General features: G+C 44.9%; 1 protein-coding gene across 6 annotated transcripts in view; it reads right to left on the minus strand.

Annotated features, from left to right (window-relative positions):
• The window catches only part of CCDC57 (coiled-coil domain containing 57), a 150,609-nt gene that overhangs the window by 32,187 nt on the left and 98,932 nt on the right, over positions 1-19,490 (minus strand). For 3 of the 6 annotated variants that reach the window (XM_030534228.1, XM_030534226.1, XM_030534227.1), the window contains 4 exons: positions 8,228-8,456; positions 6,322-6,458; positions 4,051-4,185; positions 3,423-3,648 (listed from right to left, as the gene is read on the minus strand). In XM_030534228.1, coding sequence (XP_030390088.1) covers positions 3,423-3,648; positions 4,051-4,185; positions 6,322-6,458; positions 8,228-8,456 — 727 coding nt within the window. The remainder of the gene's footprint in view (positions 1-3,422; positions 3,649-4,050; positions 4,186-6,321; positions 6,459-8,227; positions 8,457-19,490) is intronic. The other 3 variants (XM_030534231.1, XM_030534232.1, XM_030534230.1) reach the window with 2 other exon arrangements.

Below are 19,490 nucleotides of genomic sequence, written 5' to 3' on the forward strand. Positions count from 1 at the left end.
TCGTTACTCTCACAGTGATGCAGTATAAAAGGCACCCCATGCTGGAAAATTGAGGGGATGCATCTGTTCAACAGTCCAGACTGTACCCTGGGGAATGTCACAATGCATAATTAACAGGGTTAAAAAAATTAGATGGTTTAAAAACTGGTTCACTGACAGTTCTCAACATGTAGCTGGTAATAGTGAGATATCATACTATCACACTAATATTTTTATGAATAATCTAGATGAATTTATAAAATAATAATGACATAAAATGATGATTTTATAAAAAACATTTGCTGATAAAATTTGCAGATGAGACAAAGATTGCTGGGGTAGTAAATAACGAGGATGACAGGTTGTGACGAAGAGAGACTGTTCTTAAAGTTTCCTCTGAATACTGTGTGGGTTCCTCAGTTTCCCCTATGCATTTCTTAAGTCTCCAGTGTGCATAGATGGCTGACACTTTGTATCCTGACAACAAATGGCTGAGGCCCTTCCCCCTTGCAAAGAAACAGCTAAAGGTGAACAAAGATCAGGTGACCTCTGGCCCAGGAAAGAGAAAGGCCAGAAAGGAGGGGCTGGAGGGGGTTTCAGTTTTGGAGCTGGCTGGGGACAGGAAGTGAGGTAAGACGGGGTTGTCTGCCTCGCTGGGCCCCAGAATGGACCCGGCTGAGGGGTCTGGTTCTCTGTACCTACAAGCTCTGTTTTAGACTGTGTTCCTGTCATCTAATAAACCTCTGTTTTACTGGCTGGCTAAGAGTCACGTCTGACTGTGAAGCGAAGTGGGGGTGCAGGCCCCTCTGGCTTCCCCAGGACCCTGCCTGGGTGGACTCGCTGTGGGAAGTGCATGGAGGGGCATATGCTGAATGCTCCAAGGAGAGACCCAGAAAGGGGAAGCCATGTGAGCTTCTTGCCCTGAAGACAATCTGCTCCAAGGGACAGGAGGTTCCCCAAAGTCCTGACTGGCTTTGTGGAGAGCAGTTCCAGAGCATCGTCCAGGGACTCCGTGACACAGGTTACTGTTACAGAGTGATCTGAATTGCCTGGTTAAATGGTTACAATGCAACAAAATGTGTTTTAATGCAGCCAAATGCCAGGTAATACATCTGGGAACCAAGATTGGAGGTTATACCTACAGGATGCAAGATTCTGTCTTGGTAAAGCACTTAGGAGCCATGACAGATAATCAACTCAATATGAGACCTCAATACAATGCTGTGACAAAAAGGGCTAATATGCTCCTTGAATGTAATAAAAAGGGGAATATCAAGTAGAAGTAGATAAGTGAACTTGCCTCTGTACATAGCATTGGTAAGATCACTACTAGAATACGGTGTCCGGTTCTAATAGCCAATCTTCAAGGAGGATGTGGAAATACTACAAAGAGTTCAACAGAAGGCCATAAAAATGATAGAGAGGCTGAAAAACAAGCCTTAAAATGTGAGGTTTAGGGAGCTCGGCTTATCCGAGATACAGCGGAGAGGTGACTCAATCACTGCACATAGGCACTTACAGCTAGAAAAGAGATCTGATGGGGTGGGGAGCTTTCCAACATGGCTGACAAAGGCATAACAGGATCCAATGGCTGGAAGTTGAATTTAGATAAATTTAACATTGAAATAAGACAATTTCCTAGCAGTGAGTGTGATTAAACATTGGAACAGCTTACTGGGAGAGCTGGTGGATTCACCATCGCTTAGAGTCTTTATGATGAAATTAGATACCTTTTTAAAAGATACACTTTAATCAAGCTTCTAAGAGAAATTCTATGGCCTGTGTGTGCATGGGGGCAGGGATGGATGGTCATAACAGTCCCTTCTGATTTTGGAATCTGTGACTGAGTCTCCCCTAGTCTTCCCCTTCCTTCAAGGCCATTGGGAGAACAGGTTTGCCTGCATCACTCTCAATAGTCTCATAACACTTTCAGTTCTATAATCAAATCTCATACTTCAGGGCTTCAGACAGTTGCCTGCAGGGATCAGGAAGGAATTTTTTAAGCTGATATAGAATTGGCTTAAATGTATTCTGTTTTCAGTTTTGCCTTCCTCTGAAGCATCAGAGCTTGGCTACAGCTGGAGATGGGACACCGAGCAGTGGACCAGTGGCCTGAGAAATTACAGAGGATCTCCTAACTCCCGGCCATGAATCTAGAAAAAGTTTCTTCAAACCTGAAGAAGAACTCTGTGTAAGCTTGAAAACTTGTCTGTCTCACCAACAGAAGTTGGTCCAATAAAAGATATTACCTCACACATCTTGTCTTGCTCATATGCTCAGGATCACAGAGATTACCAGATTTGGGATCAGGAAGGAATTTTCCCTCAGGTCAGAATGACTGGGATCTTAAGGATTTTTCACCTTCTTCTGCAGCAAAGGGCATGGTTCACCTGCCGGGATCATCTCAAACAATTCTGTGCCACTGCAGGGACCTTGGGTATTGGTGCCATCTTGGTTTCTCCTGTGCTCAGCATGTGACACATAGTTAAATCTCCTGAGGACTGAAATGTTTTGGTCTAACTAAAGTCTCTAGCTTTTCTATAGGGATATCTAGATGAAATGTAATATGATGTACAGGAGTTCAGGAAAGATGATCTAATGGACCTTTCTGGCCTTAAACACTATGCAACATTAATCCACAGTGCCTCAGAATTACAGAGATTTCTTTAAATCTGTGCCAATAAATTGTCAGCATAGCATAGTAGGGTTATGGAGAGGCAGTGGTCCAGTGGATAGGGGACTGGGCTGGAAGTCAGGAGACACAGGTGTTACTCCCAGCTCTGCTACTGACCTGCTGTGTAACCTTGGCCATTTTGCATTAGCTCTCTCTCCCTCTATTTCTCCTTCCACCCTTTACCTGTTTTGTCTTTTCTAGTTAAACTAACATTTTCTCAGGTAGGGACTGTTTCTTACTATATGTTTTTATGATAACTTGCACAATGGGGCCCTGATCTCAGCTGGGGTCTCTATCTGTTACCATAATGCAAATAAATAATAAATAATATGAGAGCCTATACCTGCCACAAAGTAATAGCTTTGTAAGGACTGACCAAGTTACAGTGCTGCTCCAACAGCAACATGACAGTATATGAATTGTCCAGTTATTGAGGACTCATTTTAATATCTTCTAATAAAGTTCTGCTATAAAGGCGAGTGGTATTTGTATTCCTCTAGTTAATCATTTTATTAAGAGGGGAACAGTATTCTTAAAGAAGATGATAATCCTGGGGAGAAGTGTTAGTGTTCCTCTTAACTGTTCAATATTCAGTTATCAAAGTAATTCCTGGAAATATATGACAATTGGGTTTATGGATAATTAAGTGACTGTAACTTTAGGACCACTCTCGTATATTAAAATTAGGGTAAACAGAGAGAATCTACTATTGCATCTTCATTCCTCTAGAAGACTGACCTGCTGTGAATTCTTTCCTAGTCATGCTTACCTTGATCTACGTTGCTTTGAGGGCTGAGAATAGAAGGACTTGATCCCATATCCAGAATCTGCCAAATATCCTGGAGGGAGCTGTGTACTCCAGATGATGACATCCAGGCCTGTTGGGATTGGCTAGTGCTCTCCCTATTGAGTTGCTGTGATTGGTTTGTTTCTGAGGATGTACATTCCTTTTGTTGCCCTGGACTGCAATTTCTAACAGAAGATTCCATTTGAACCTGTGAGAATCAAAACATCCCCTTAAGAGGATATCTACTCTTCAGATGGATGACACATGGAAATTGGGTTAATCAAAAGAGCGAGGGGAGAGAGTCACGGCTGGGAGCTTCTCAGTGAGATAGCTAGATGGTTTCAGCAGCTGGGAGACAAGCTGTGTTATTATTTCTAATTTAGACAGGGCATAAGGTGAAAGAGGATGAGCTTGGAACATGGACAGTGTGGTTGGGATACAACTTGTTTAAAATTGGTTTTATAAAATAAAGCTGTATTATAAATACTATTTTGCACTTAATGAATAACTAAAGTAATGAATTTTCAGTGTCTAATACTCATTTTCCAGAAGTTACATAGAACTAAATCACATGTTTAAATGTAGATCAAAAGTAGATCCTGTACTGTACCTGAATCTGTGGTAGTTCCGCTCCCTCACCACCACTACTTGGAACATTTCCACAACTTAACCTCTCTATTGAGCTAGGAAATGTAATCATAGAAGTTAATCTTGAGAAACGTTGTCGCTGTGCATACTGGAGCTCCTGTTATGAAAAGAAGCCAGCCTAAATGATTGCACATTTCATTTAACACAGGGATCTACAGATAACCTGCAATGTGTTTTCCTGAACCTCTGGAAAGACTGTATTTACAGATCAGTTTCTTGTGATTACTGTAAGCACTAGACACATAGCATAGAGATATGAAGTAGGAAATTAAACTACATTAGGTACCTAAAGATCAATATTGCGATGACAGGGTAGTTTTCCCTGCACACGGAGTAGCATGTAGTGGTCAGCCCATCCCACTACATGACATGGACCTTTAAAGGTTTGAAACGTTCAGTATAAGGACTTATTGGGGATATAGAGAGGAAGCAGTCCCAGGAATGAATGATGCTTGGGAGGAAATCCCATCACTGTATCTTTAGGGGCCTAGAGCCAGGAGCCTTGCAGACAGGGTGTGGCCAGGTTCCCCTCTCACCCAGTCAATTGGGAATGAGCTGGATTTGAGATGGGGACTAGCATACATGCTAGCTATTCCTTCATAACAGGACAGACACCAGGAAGAGAGGGCTGCCTGCTGGATCCTCTTAGCCTGAAGATTAATTGAGGAAAAAGGGGCCAGCTGAGGAAGCAGCTGGATAAGAGTTTTCAGCTGGCTAAATTATAACCCAGCGCCAAGGAGGAGAGCTGAGCACTCCTATTTAAGTAGAGAGGTAATAACTTTCTGAATTAGCATGAACAGCTGACCAGGACTTTTCTAGAGATCCAGTGCAGGGTCAACTGGGGCAACAAACAAGCAAGTCATCCTATGTAGAAAAAATTAATAAATCAGATCCCAGGAAGGAGGCACAAGTTTCTGACTGAAAGAACCCAAGGGGATGCTGAGCGCAATGCACTAGTAGGGCCCCAAGGGGATGTACTCAGGATGCTCACCCCTTGACAATGGCCAAAACTCCACTCCTAATAATTCCTCCCAAACTCTCCACAACCTCCAGGGGAGCTGGAACAATTTTTATAGTTGTGTGTGTGTGTGCTGAAAGCCATGGAACCAAACTGTAAACCCTGTATATAATGAAAACCACTTCAAGCCAGGGGGTACAGCAGCACCCCCAGCACCTCTGCAGGAAGAGCTCAGTGCCGGGGAGCACTGCACAAATGCCAAAGTTCTCAGTGCCAAATTGGAGCGGCTCGGCTCCGAGACCTATCTGAGGCCAGCTTCCATGAGGACAACCTTCAGCCTAATGTCTCTGTCTTTTTCAGTGCAGGGTCTGAAGTACTAACAGATCTGGCACTTGTCCCTCACATGAGTTTCCCCCAAGCACTTTAAGCAGCTGGAGTGCAGGTCACTAACAGGCGTAGGTTTGCAACAGCTCTGCCAACCATGGTTTTGAAGCTATGATGACAATTCCCTTTGATTGTCACTGGAATAGTATATGGCTGTTGGTGGATGGATTGCCATTGGCATTTGGTAAGTAATTCTACTGAAGATGTGTAAGTCAGAAGAGCTCTAGCTCCCTCTTGCAAAACTGTGCTGGTGCTACAGGGCTGACAGTAGTGAAAAGACAGCAGCTCTGACTCAACGCATATAAAGGACTTATCTGCTGATTCATTAAAGTACACAGAGTGAAATGCCAGCTCCATTGAAGACAATGGCAAACCCCTGACTGACCTCTATAGAGTCAGGATTTCACTCATTCTGTTTTTCTGACTATAACTTCATTTTAAATTAATAAAATCTGACTTTACCAGTTTGCATGTTTGAATGTACATGCTATTATAATTATTTGGATGAGTGCACTTTAAAAATCTGTAAATTCCAAGTAAATGTAAACATGTCATATGTTTCCAAATGGACCACAACTATCATTTTATATCTAAATTTCTTCAAGACAGACATACTCCTCATTTAGGACTGAAATTTTACTATAGTAACATAGAAATGCATCTGAAAAGTTTCTTACGTGAAAAACATTTCTGCTCTGCTCTAGGTTTAGTTAACTCAAAGTCAGCCAATTGGACTTACCACAAATGGTCCAAAAAGGCTTCTGGGCTGAGATCTAGCATGAGAAATTTCAATCTAAGAAGATTCTGGAGAAAGTTATAAGCAACTGATGGGGTTAGCACGATGTCTCCATAATCTTGTCAGACCCAGTTTTACAGAGGTTATATCATTACCTGTGTGGTAAGCTGGTACTGTAAATGCTCTAAAGCTGAGAATCGACGCTGTGCTTCATGGGCAAGCTCTTTAGGATACAGAGCACCATAAACAGTATGAACAGGGCCCTGTTTAGAGCTAGTGTAATGCTGAAATCCTAAAAAGGAGAGAAAATGAATTATGGAGAGGGAATTTTCTACATTGTCACTCTTAACTAAAAGAAAATTTCCCCTTCATTTAGGTGCTTACAGTAGTCATAAATGAGTTATAGAACATGGCAGTTGCTCATTGCATAGGGATACAAAGTTGTGTCAGAATTGGCCTAGAAATGTCTTTTCCTACTAGTGATTTTTTAAAACCCTTTTACTAGTAGAATTAAAATCTCTACAATGAAATTCTCTCACATGATCTCAAAATTCATCTTAAGTTTATTTGATAAGGTTATTCTGCTTTCTTCTCCTCTTCCATGAAAATCAAACAATGATTCCATGAGATGAACAACCTCTTTATAAATACAGAACCAAATTTTCACTCTTATGCAAAGTCTACACTGACACTTTAGCACTAGGTTGTTCTTTACCGAATATCTCCATATCCAAGAGTTTATTGACTGGCAAACTCTTTGTTATGTTTTAGCCCAACTCTTTCTGCATTAGGGACAAACTTGCTCTCAATCTCTAGCACAGGAGTGGGCAAACTACGGCCTGCAGGCCAGATCTGACTGTAAGCCATTTTAAGCCAGCCCGAGAACTCCCACTGGGGAGCAGGGTCTGGGGCTTGCCCAGCTCTGGTGCTCCAGCCGGAGCACAGAGTCAAGGGTCACACCACACGGTTCCTGGAAGTTGCAGAATGGCTCTGCTCTGGCACTCCAGCCAGGGAGTTGGGTTGGGGGCTACTCCAGACAGCTCCTGGAAGCCACAGCCTGGCTCCCCTCTGGCTCCTACATGCTCCAATGGTCCCCTCCGGTGCTCCAATGGGAACTGCAGGAACGGTGCCTGCAGACAGGGCAGCATGCAGAGTTGCCTGGCTGTGCCTCCACATAGGAGCCAGAGAAGGGACATGACGCTGCTTCTGGGAGCCGCTTGAGGTAAGTGCTGCTCGGATCCTGCAACCTTGTGCCTCCCCCCATGCCCCAACCCCCTGCCCCAGCCCTGATCCCCGTCCCGCCCTCCAGCCGCCTCGATCCCAGCCTGGAGCACACTCCTACACCTCAAACCCCTCATCCCCAGCCCCACCCCAGAATCTGCACACCCCTAGCCAGAGCCCTTACTGCCCCCTGCACCCTATTCCCTCAACCCAGCCTGGAGCCCCCTCCTGCACCCTGAACTCCTCATTTCTGGTCCCACCCTTGAGCCTGCACTGCCAACCAGAGCCCTTACCCCCACCCACACCCCAACTCCAATTTTCTGAGCATTCATGGCCCGCCATACAATTTCTATTCCCAGATGTGGCCCTTGGGCCAAAAAAGTTTGCCCACCTCTGCATTAGCACCTAATTCTCACATTAGGAACAGAAATGCACTGTCTCAAGGATCAACCTGCTCCCCGCACTTTACTGTCACACTAAGCCTTGTCTATACTACAGGGGAAATTCAATCTAAGCTATGCAATTTGAGTTACATGAATAGCGTAACTCAAATCGACATAATGTAGATCTACTTACCACAGGTCCTCACTATGCAAAGTCAACGGGAGACACTCTCCTATCAACTCCCTCTACTCTTCTTGATCCGGTGGAGTCAACGGGAGAGCGACCTGCGTCGATTTAGTGAGTCTTCACTAGACTCGCTAAATTGACCACCGATGCATCAATCGCCACTCACTGATCCCCTGGTAAGTGTAGACAAGCCCATCTGGCTCTCTCCATCTCAAATCCCTGTGATTTACTCTCTCATCACGAACAAAAGCTTATATAGAATGAATTTACCTTCCTTTGATACTACACTAAGTTCTGCTCGAAGTCTGTTTCCCATTTCAATTAGTTGCTGCTTTTCTTGGCTCAGAATAGAGATCTTTCTCACTGCTTCCTTCAGTTTACTCTGCATCTCCTGTGCAGAGCAATTCATACACTGGTGGGGGCCATCGCCTGACCCCACCCCTGACAATTGTTGTCTGAGATCTACAATCTCTTCTTGAAGCCCTTTAATCATTGAACCCTGAAAGGGAGAGAGACAGCATAAAAGTTCCTTTAATTTAAGGATAAGGGTAGGATACAAACAATTTTACTTAGAAGTTGGTTGTCCCCCTCAAAAACAAAACAACAAACAGTTGAATGGTAACACTTTCAACTGGAGCCAATACTGGAGCCCATTTTTAGTATTTACATTAGCAATGTAGACTACGTTGTAAATTCAGCGAGGGCCCAAATCACCATCTGAAAAGATTAGAACAGTGGTCTTCATACACTAACATGGAATTCATTACTAGTAAACATAATACCAGACATCTAGGAGGAGGGAAGAAAAAGTGCAGTTATCAACTGGAGAGCAGTAAGCCTGAGAAAGATCTTGAGAATGAGAATTCACAGTAGGCAATAAATTAAATGCAAGCTCTTTGTGCAACACTCCAGCACAAAAAAAGTCATTCTTGGATGTAATATATCACATACCAAAAAAATGATGTTAGAAATTAATGTTGCAAAGCCAAGCACTCAAAAGTTAGAAAATTCCAGAATTAAGTTGACCTGTGCAACCTTAATTTGGCTGACCTGTGCATATGCATGATAAGAGTCTTTAATTACAAGTTCACTTTTTTTTCCCCCTAAAGAGGACACAAATTGGGGTAGTGATAAATAATGAAAACGACAGGCCACTGATACAGACCTAGGTAATCTGGGCACGAGCAAGGGAACAAAGAATGTAGGTCATACAAAATGGGTGACTATCCTGGGAAGCAGTGGCTCTGAAAAAGATTTGGGAGTCGTGGTGGAGAACCAGCTGAACATGAACTCCCAGTGGAACACTGTGGCCAAAAGGACTAATGTGATTGTTGGATGCATAAACAGGAGACTCTCGAATAGGAGTATAGAGGGTGTTTTAACTCTGTACTTGACACTGGTGTGATTGCTGTTAGGGTACTGTGTCCAGTTCTGATATCCACAATTCAAGAAGAATGTTGATAAATTGGAGGGCTCAGAGAGGAGCCATGAGAATGATTAAAAGATTAGAAAACATGCCTTATAACTATAGACTCAAGGAGCTCAAACTTATATAGCTTATCAAAGAGAAGGTTAAGGGGTTATTTAATCAGTCTATAAGTACCTGCACATGAGGACTAAATATTTTATAACGAGCAGACAAAGATATAACAAAATCCAGGAGCTGGAAGTTGAAGCTAGACCTATTCAGACTGGACATAATGCATACATTTTAACAGAGTAATTAAACACTGCAACGATTCACCAAGAGTTGTGGTGGCTTCTCCATCAGTGGGAATTTTTAAATCAAGATTGATTTTTTTTAAAGCTATGCAATTCAAAAGGCATTATTTTGTTGAAGTTCTATGGGTTGCATTATGCAGGCGGCCAGATCAGGTGATCACAATGGTTCCTTCAGGCCTTGGAATCTTTTAAAAAACTGGATCTGTCTCATTCGGTGGACTGGATGGATCGGGCTAACTAAATGGGTAGCTATTCACTATTTCTTTTATCCTCACCATTCAATGTGAGGCCTCAAGCTTTACATACTGCGCATCATTTGAACCCTGCATTGAATACAGAATTATTAATTTCATCATAGGCTTTTTAATGACACTCATCCGTGGAGTACTTAAATTCTTCACAAACATTAATTTTTACAACACACCTATTTGGTAAGGTGGTACTATTAGCCCCGTTTTTACAGATGGAGGATTAAGTCACAGAGATTAAAACTAAAATTGTCAAATGTCCACTAATTTTGAATGCCAAAGTTGAGATGCCTAGAACCAAATTATTCAGAGAACTTAGCCTTTTAATAATGCTTTGTATGTTCAAAGCACAGCTACCATTTACTTAATTTACTGATGTGAATATTCAGTATTTCTACAAATCAGGACCCAGGTGTCTCAAGATATGCACTCAGCAAATAGGAATAAAGAGCTTCCACCTGTGAAGAGTTTGGCTTATATGATTGGCTCTGTAAACTGCATGCATGGGGAGGTGAAGACAAGAGTGGGACCCAGAGGGGCACCATGGTGCCCAGGATTGGGCCAGGGAAGCAGACAGGAACTGGGGTGACCAGGCCAGGGTTGGGAGCAGCTACAGTCTGTCGCTAATGAGAGAAACATGAACTGCAAGGACCCCCCTTCCCAGCCTGGAACCAGTTCCCCTGACTCCTGCCAAGTGTTAGTCACTCCTCTCATTCCCCATGCAGAGCACCCACTCTGCTCCCACTTCCCTCTCTCTGCCCTGCCATTCAAAGTGTACTTTTGCCACATCTGATTCATTCTCTGACTATACTTTATCCTGTGCACGGGAGAAGATGGGAGGTAATGAGGAAAAATAGTATGTGATCATGTAACTAAAGACTGCTTCATAATACATATACACAAGGGAGGCAAATTAAGGTTGTTTGTAATTTGCTTAGTTTAAAAAAAAACCTGACAAAATAAATAGAAATTTCTTCATATGGAACCATACTGAGCATGGGACATCAGCAGGACTGGAGCTAACAGTAATTTACAGCTATAGTAAACAATTATTCTGTGTGTGGACCAGCCATTAGCAGGGGAGGAGATACACAATTTGTTACAACTGCAAGGTACAGTGGAAGGTACAGACCTTTTTGCCTCTACTCAGTTCCTATCTGCCATGTCTCATTCTGTCCACTTTCCCCTTTCGTCCTATCCCTGCATAAACTGTCCCTATCCTACTCTGCTACCTCTGTCCCTTCAGCCTGCACCCTCCACATCCTTCCAGTCCTCTTCTCCATATCACTGTATTTGAACAAGTTAGGCTGCTTCCTTCTCCTCATGCTGCCCAGGCACCAGCATGAGAAGCATTGAGAGCACAGGAGAGAGAGTCTCTCTGTTCTCAGTTATGGTGCTGGGTGCCACAACAGTTCTTAACTGCTTGGAGGAGTAACTGTAGGAAATGTCCTGCTCAGCCCCGCCTATTCTGAAGCCTGCCAAACCTTCTGAGCCTGAGGACTAAGTGGGGCCAGCTGAGGGAGCAGCTGACCAAGGCCCTACGGCGGGCTAACGGACACCCTGCTCCAGGAAAGCTGGGGACTCCTTGCTTAAGGAAAGAGCAAACAACTGCCTGACTTACCCAGGCTCTAGGGAAGCAGTACTAGGGTCCAGTGTTCCCTAAAAGGAACAGAGAAAAGACGGTTACTCACCTTTGTAACTGTTGTTCTTCGAGATGTGTTGCTCATATCCATTCCAGTTAGGTGTACGCGCCGCGCGTGCACATTCGTCGGAAAACTTTTACCCTAGCAACTCAGTGGGCCGGCAGGTCGCCCCCTAGAGTGGCGCCACCATGGCGCTCCATATATACTCCTGCCGGCCCACCCGCTCCTCAGTTCCTTCTTGCCGGCTACTCCGACAGTGGGGAAGGAGGGCGGGTGCGGAATGGATATGAGCAACACATCTCGAAGAACAACAGTTACAAAGGTGAGTAACCGTCTTTTCTTCTTCGAGTGATTGCTCATATCCATTCCAGTTAGGTGAATCCCAAGCCTTACAAAGGCGGTGGGGTCGGAGTGAAATGTGGCAGAATAAAACTGCCGAGCCAGAGGCTACAGCCTCTCTTGACTGCTGAACCAGGGCATACTGGGAAGCAAAGGTAAGGACCGAGGACCAATGGAGCTTCGTGACAGGTCTCGTGGGTAGAAACACGAGCCAGCAAGGCGGCAGATGAAGCCTGAGCCCTGGTAGAATGCACGGTGATGTGGCTTGGGGAAATATGAGCCAAATCAGAACAAGTGGGGATGTCCGCCATCACCCAAGATGAGATCCTCTGAGAGGAAAACAATCAAGCCCTCCCTTTGGCCCGCTACCGGGGCAGAGCTGGGGCACCTTAGGAAATGATTCTGTCAGCACAACATAATGCGAGCACTCCACAGATGTCCAAGGAGTGCAACGGTTATGCCCATTGCGTTGAGCTGTGGGTAACATGAAAGGCCAAAACACCTTAGGGAGGAAAGCCGGGTGCGGTCACAACTGCACCTTGTCTTTGTGGAACCTTCGTAAGAGCTCTGATCTCAGAGACCCGTCTGGCCAAGACTAGGTTGAGGCCCCAGGGCGGGGCTGGGCGGCGCACCCGAGGGTGCAAGCGCTCCAAGCCCTTGAGGGACCTCGAACCCATAGAGCGTGGGACACTGAACGTCCATCTTAGCCTGCTGGAAGGTAGGGACGGCTGCTGAGAGTATCCTCAGCGATGATACCGCCAGATCCTGCCGCTGAAGGCCAGAGGCAGGCCAAATAGAGGGGATCGAGACCTCAGCAGGAGCAAGATCGAGCGTACTGCAGCTGTAAAGGAAACGCTTCCACCTGGCTCGGTACGTTGACCAGGTGGAAGGCTGCCTGTCACCCCAACTCAGGTACGCAGGAGCCACCGTGAGGCGAAGAGGCTGCAGGTCCGAGTGACGAAGCCTGTCATTGCCCTGAGTGATGAGGTCTGGGCTGACAGGCCGAGCAACGTGGTATGTCAGTGCTGCCTGGACCACTCTGGAGTGATCATGATGACGCACGCTCCGCCCCTGCGGAATTTGAGCAGGACGTAACGAACCAGTGGGAACAGCGGGAAGGCATAATGCAGTTGGCCGTTCCACGGTATCAGGAATGCGTCCAAGATCGATTCCGAGGAGAGACCTTGGAAGGAGCAGAACACCTGGCATTTCCTGCACTCGCGGTGAGCGAAAAGGTCTGTGTGAGGAACCATTTCCACCTCCGGAAAGCGGGACGCCTCACATGGGGCAGAGTGATGACTCGTAAGACAGGAAAGACCTGCTGAGTCAAAGAGATAAGACGTTCCGAACGCCTGGGAGAAAGGACGTCGCCAGCTCCATCGAGCGGGCCATGCAAAAGACCCGGAAATGGATGGCCTCCTGACAAAAAAGGGGGGAGGACTATGTCCCCCCTGAATGCTTATGAAGCACCTGGCCATTGTGTTGGCTGTAAACACCGAGATACAACGGCCTCGCAGCTGCCGCTGGAACCCCTGGCATGCCAGGCGGACTACTCTGATTTTTGGGGCATTAATGAGGAATGCCAGCTCCCTAGAAGACCGAAGGCCTTAAGCTCGGAGGTGACCATGAGCACTCGAGCAGAGAGATGATGCGTCCGCCGTCAGGGGCAGTGAGGGCTGGGGCGGATGAAACCGCATCCTGTCCACACCAAGGAGGGGGTTAGCCACCACTCTAGGGAGCCTAAGGCGTTCGAGGGAACGGTGACTACCATGACCATTGGCTCCCTGTCCAAGCGGTACGCCGAGGTGGGCCGGACTTGGAGAGGACGGTGGCGGAGCTTGGCGTGCTTGGTTACAAACTTGCGGGCAACCATGGACCCAGGAGACTGAGACAAGAACGAGCTGAGGTCGTTGGGAAAGCCTTCAGACCTCAGATGATTGATGCCATCGCCTAAAACCGCAGTTGCGATAAGCAGGCTCCGGCTAGGTAGGAGACCAAGATAGCCCCTAGGAAGCCCAACCTCTGCGTGGGAACCAGAGTGGATTGCTCTATAGTAATCATCAGGCCTTGATCTGTGAATAAGACCGTGACGATGCCCACGGCTGAGTGGGTTGTGCGTCAGAGTCTCCTCGGATAAGCGAATCGTCCCAATACGGAAAAACGCATATCCGACATAGCTACGGTAGGCGGCGACTATGGCCGTAAACCGGGAGTATTCACCGCTGGCTATAAAGCGGAGGCATCTCCCGTGCGGAGGGCATAATTATATACGAGAAAACGAGTAGCTAGGGAAGTGGAGGTCAGCTAAGCCGCGCTCCACTGTTCCAACGACCGACACGGGCGGTAAGAAGGAACTGAGGAGCGGGTGGGCCGGCAGGAGTATATATGGAGCGCCATGGTGGCGCCACTCTAGGGGGCGACCTGCCGGCCCACTGAGTTGCTAGGGTAAAAGTTTTCCGACGAATGTGCACGCGCGGCGCGTACACCTAACTGGAATGGATATGAGCAATCACTCGAAGAAGAACTGTGAGTTAAGTCCAGGAGGGGCAAAAGTCTTTGTTTGTGTTAATGTGGGACTGTCGTTGAAGGAAGTGTTTATTTGGGGACTCTGAGTATGCCTGAAGGGAACTGAACATTTATGTGACCTGGCCAGATGGCTATGCCACAGAAGACCTAGAGAGAGGCAACCAACAGGAAGTGGCAACCAAAGGAAAGGGCAAGCAACCACCACACCCAGCCACAAGAGGATGTCAGTTGGAAAGTTGCTTCTGGGCATGTAGGGCTTGCTCAGAAGTTGGATCCCTTGACAATTCATACATGGAAATGCCTGAAAATTTTTTCTGAAACTTTCCCAGACACCCGACAAGGAAAAATTCAGTCCAAATGACATAACGCTAGACAGTTATAACAAACCGAACACGGGTTCTTATAACGGAAAAAATTTGGCAACTTTAACTACCAGCACTGCCTATATTTACATACTAAAAATCTATGTTAAAAAGAACATTATTTAAGGTGCAAAGTCAAGCACTTGAAAGTTAGGAAATGGAAAAATTTAGATTGTCCACGCAATCTTAATTCTGCCCCATAGGACATGTGTATTTTGACACAGTCTTTAATTAAATGATCACTTACTATTTTTTCCATAGCATTTGTCTTATTCAGAACAGAGGATGGCCAGTGCTCAAGGAATGAGGCAGCTGTTCAACATTTTTATTGCCATTATTCAATTAATGTTTGTTACCTTATTTACTGCATGCTATCCAATGTCTGAATGAATACAGATTTATTTCACCATGCTCTTTTCCAGAATACTTGACCCCATAGTACTTGAGTGCCTCATAAATATTCATTAATATATCTCCACAATAAATGATGAGATAGAAGAACAGTGTTATTCCCATTTTACACATGGAGAAACTAAGTCAAAGACTTGACATGAGACCACACAGGGAATAACTGGCAGAGGTGGGTCTAGAACTCTGTCCCTCTGTCCTCATTCCTCCAGAACACTGTCTTACTGCTGGAGGTGCTGAGCACTCAACAGCTTCCATTGACTTCAACTGTAGTTGTGAGAGCTCAGAACTTCTACATTCAGTCCCCAGATGTGTCAACCTGGGCAACCAGAAAATGAAGAACACAAACTTAGTGCTCATTGTAGTAGAGAGAAAGCAAGCCAGAGACATGAGGCCTGGTATAAAAGGCCTAGTGATAGAACCAACACACACAAGGTAAATGGTGGTAACTAACCATATCAGAGGGGCAATATGTAACTTGTTTATATCAGTATATAAAAGGGGCCTTACAGATGGAGGTTTCTTTGTCCAGCCAAAGGGGGAACAGAAAGTCCCACCACCCACTGAGCTGAGTGCATTGTAATGGGCATACACATGCTAGTGTACCTGTAGCATGTAGAGAACTCTAAGACATGTTTCATTGACAATAAACCTGGCCATTGGGCAGTTAGATCAAGACCTGCTGTGTCAGCTCTCTGTGCAGAGCTACTGTGGCACACAGAGAGAACACACACACGCAGCCCACAAAAGACAGTAGGCATCTGCCAAGTGACTAGCTCAGCATCACATATGAAGACTGTGGTAGAAGCAGAGATAGAATGGAATTCTCCTGAGTGGCATTCATTTGCCTTAACCATAAACCCATCCTTTCTCTTGCTTCCCTCATCTTGATCTTGACACACCTTTCAACTTGTAGAACACATTAGATAGAGATTGTAATTCACTCTATGACCCTGGTTTACTCTCTGAGAACAATCCATCCAACCCTCCCTAACAGGTGTTTCTCAAACCTGCTCTTAAAAATCTTAAACGATGGAGATTCCAAACTACCTCGTTAGGCAATTTATTCCAGTGCTTAAGCATCCTGACAATTAGTGAGTCTTTCCTAATGTCCAGCCTAAACCTTCCTTGCTGCAGTTTAAGCCCATTGCCTCTTGTCCTATCCTCAGAGGTTAGGAAAAATAATTTTTCTCCCTCCTGCTTGTAACAACCTTTTATGTACCTGAAAACTGTTAATATGTCCTCTCTATCTTCTCTTTTCCAGACTACACAAACAATTTTTTCAATCTTCCTCATAGGTCATGTTACTCAGACTTTAAGGTCAGAAGAGACCATTATGATCATTTAGTCTGACCTCCTGCACAATTCAGGCCACAGAATCTCACCCACCCATTCCTGTAACAAACCCCTAACCTATGTCTGAGTTATTGAAGTCCTCAAATTGTGGTTTGAAGACCTCAAGCTGCAGAGAATCCTCCAGCAAGTGACCCCTGCCCCATGCTGCAGAGGAAGGTGAAAAACCTCCAGGGCCTCTGCCAATCTGCCCTGGAGAAAAATTCCTTCTCGACCCCAAAATATGGCGATCAGTTAAACCCTCAGCATGTGGGCAAGACTGACCAGCCAGCACCCAGGAAATAATTCTCTATAGTAACTCAGATCCCAACCCCATCTAACATCCCATCACAGACCACGGGGCATACTTACCTGCTGATAATCAAAGATCAATTGTTAAATTAATTGCCAAAATTAGGCTATTCCATCATACCATCCCCTCCATAAACTTACCAAGCTTAGTCTTAAAGCCAGATATGTCTTTTGCCCCCACTACTTCCCTTGGAAGGCTGTTCCAGAACTTCTCTCCTCTAATGGTTAGAAACCTTCGTCTAATTTCAAGTCTAAAACTTCCTAGTGTTCAGTTTATATCCATTTATTCTTGTGTCCACATTGGTACTAAGCTTAAATAATTCCTCTCCCTCCCTGATATTAATCCCTCTGATATATTTATAAAGAGCAATCATATCTCCCCTCAACCTTCTTTTGGTTAGGCTAAACAAGCCAAACTCTTTGAGTCTTTCATAAGACAGGTTTTCATTCCTTGGATCATCCTAGTAGCCCGTTCCAGTTTGAATTCATCCTTCTTAAACATGGGAGACCAGAACTGCACACAGTATTCCAGATGAGGTCTCACCAGTGCCTTGTACAACGGTACTAACGCCTCCTTATCTTTGCTGGAAATAGCTCGCCTGATGCATCCTAAAACTGCATTAGCTTTTTTAATGGCCATATCACATTGGCGGCTCAGTTATCCTGTGATCAACCAATACTCCGAGGTCCTTCTCCTCCTCTGTTAATTCCAACTGATGTGTCCCCAATTTATAACTAAAATTCTTGTTATTAATCCCTAAATGCATGACCTTGCACTTTTCACTATTAAATTTCATCCTATTACTATTACTCCAGTTTAAAGGGTCATTCAGATCTTCCTGTATGATATCCTGGTCCTTCTCTGTGTTAGCAATACCTCCCAGCTTTGTATCATCCGCAAACTTTATTAGCACATTCCCGCTTTTTGTGCCAAGGTCAGTAATAAAAAGATTAAATAAGATTGGTCCCAAAACTCATCCCTGAGGAACTCCACTAGTAACCTCATCCTGCTTGCTCATCCAGATTGGTCTACCACTCCTGCCTATGATTTTTTCCCCCCTTTCTTGGGATACAGGCTTCTGATAGTTTCTGCAACTTTGACTCGAAGTAATTCCAGGCCTCCTCCGCCTTTATATCCACAAGTTCTTCAGTCCAATCCACTTCCCTAACTAATTTCCTTAATTCTTTAACATTAGCCCTTTTGAAATAAAAAACCCTAGTACTAGATCTATTTTTGTTAATCCTTCCATCTAGTTTGAACTGTATTAGGTCATGATCACTTGAACCAAGGTTGTCCCCTACAACCATTTCTTCTATGAGGTCCTCACTACTCACCAAAGCCAAATCTAAAATGGCATCCCCTCTTGTTGGTTCTTCTTCAACTACTTGGTGAAGAAATCCATCAGCTATCACATCCAGGAAAATCTGAGCCCTATTATTGTTACTAGCACTTGTCCTCCAGTCTATATCTGGGAAGTTAAATCTCCCATGATCACACAATTCCCATTAGTGTTTACTTCATTAAAAGCATTAAAGAGGTCTCTATCCATATCCAAATCAGATCCGGCGGTCTGTAGCACACCCCAAGCACTATCTCAGGGGAGGCTTTAGTAGCTCTCTTTCCCAATGTGAGTTTTGCCCAGACAGACTCTGTCTTATCTATTCCATCCCTTCTTATTTCTTTACAGTCTACCTCATCATTGATATACAGTGCTACTCCACCACCTTTGCCTTTATTTCTGTCTTTCCTAAACGGCACATAGCCTTTAATACTTGTACTCCAGTCATGACTACCATTCCACCATGTTTCTGTTATCCCTATAATATCCGGTTTCACTTCCTGCAGCAGTAGCTCCTGTTCCTCCGTTTTGTTACCTAGGCTCCTCGCATTAATGAATAGACATCTTAATTTTTGCTGTTTGGCTTCACTGACATTCTTTACCCAGTTAGGCACAGACATTCTACCACCAGTATCACCTGTTTGGTATCTACACTATCCTTTCCTCCTTATGGCCATTCTTCTGCCCATAGCTGTATCCCCTCTTACTTTGTTTTCTTCCCTCTCAATGTTAAACTCTGGCGTGGAGATTACCTGGACATCTCCCCCAAATTCCTAGTTTAAAGTTCTCTTAATCAGTTGTGCCAGCCTCCATCCTAGAAGTCTATTTCCCTCCTTACTCAGGTGAAGTCCATCCCGAGAGAACAGTCCTCTGTCCATGAATGCTTCCCAGTGACCGTACATCCCAAAGCCCTCCTTATAGCACCACTGCCTGAGCCATCTGTTGATCTCAATAATCTTGTAACACTCTTGTTGCCCTTCTCTAGGAACAGACAGAATCTCACTGAAGATCACCTGAGCCTTGATTTCCTTAAGCGTCTTCCCTAGTCTGGCATAGTCTCCCTTGATATGTTCCAGCAAGAATCTAGCCATATCATTCGTTCCCACATGAAGGACAATCAACGGATTCTTTCCTGCTCCCGTTAGGATCCTTTTCAGCCTCAGGTCCACATCTTGTATCTTAGCACCCGGCAGACAGCACACCCTTCTGTTCTCCGGATCAGCTCTAGTTACAGGCCTGTCTATTCTTCTCAGTAAGGAGTCTCCAATCACATAGACCTGCCTTTTCCTGGTGACAGTGTG

The sequence above is a fragment of the Gopherus evgoodei genome, chromosome 15 (assembly GCF_007399415.2).
Source record: "Gopherus evgoodei ecotype Sinaloan lineage chromosome 15, rGopEvg1_v1.p, whole genome shotgun sequence".
Lineage (NCBI taxonomy): Eukaryota > Metazoa > Chordata > Testudines > Testudinidae > Gopherus > Gopherus evgoodei.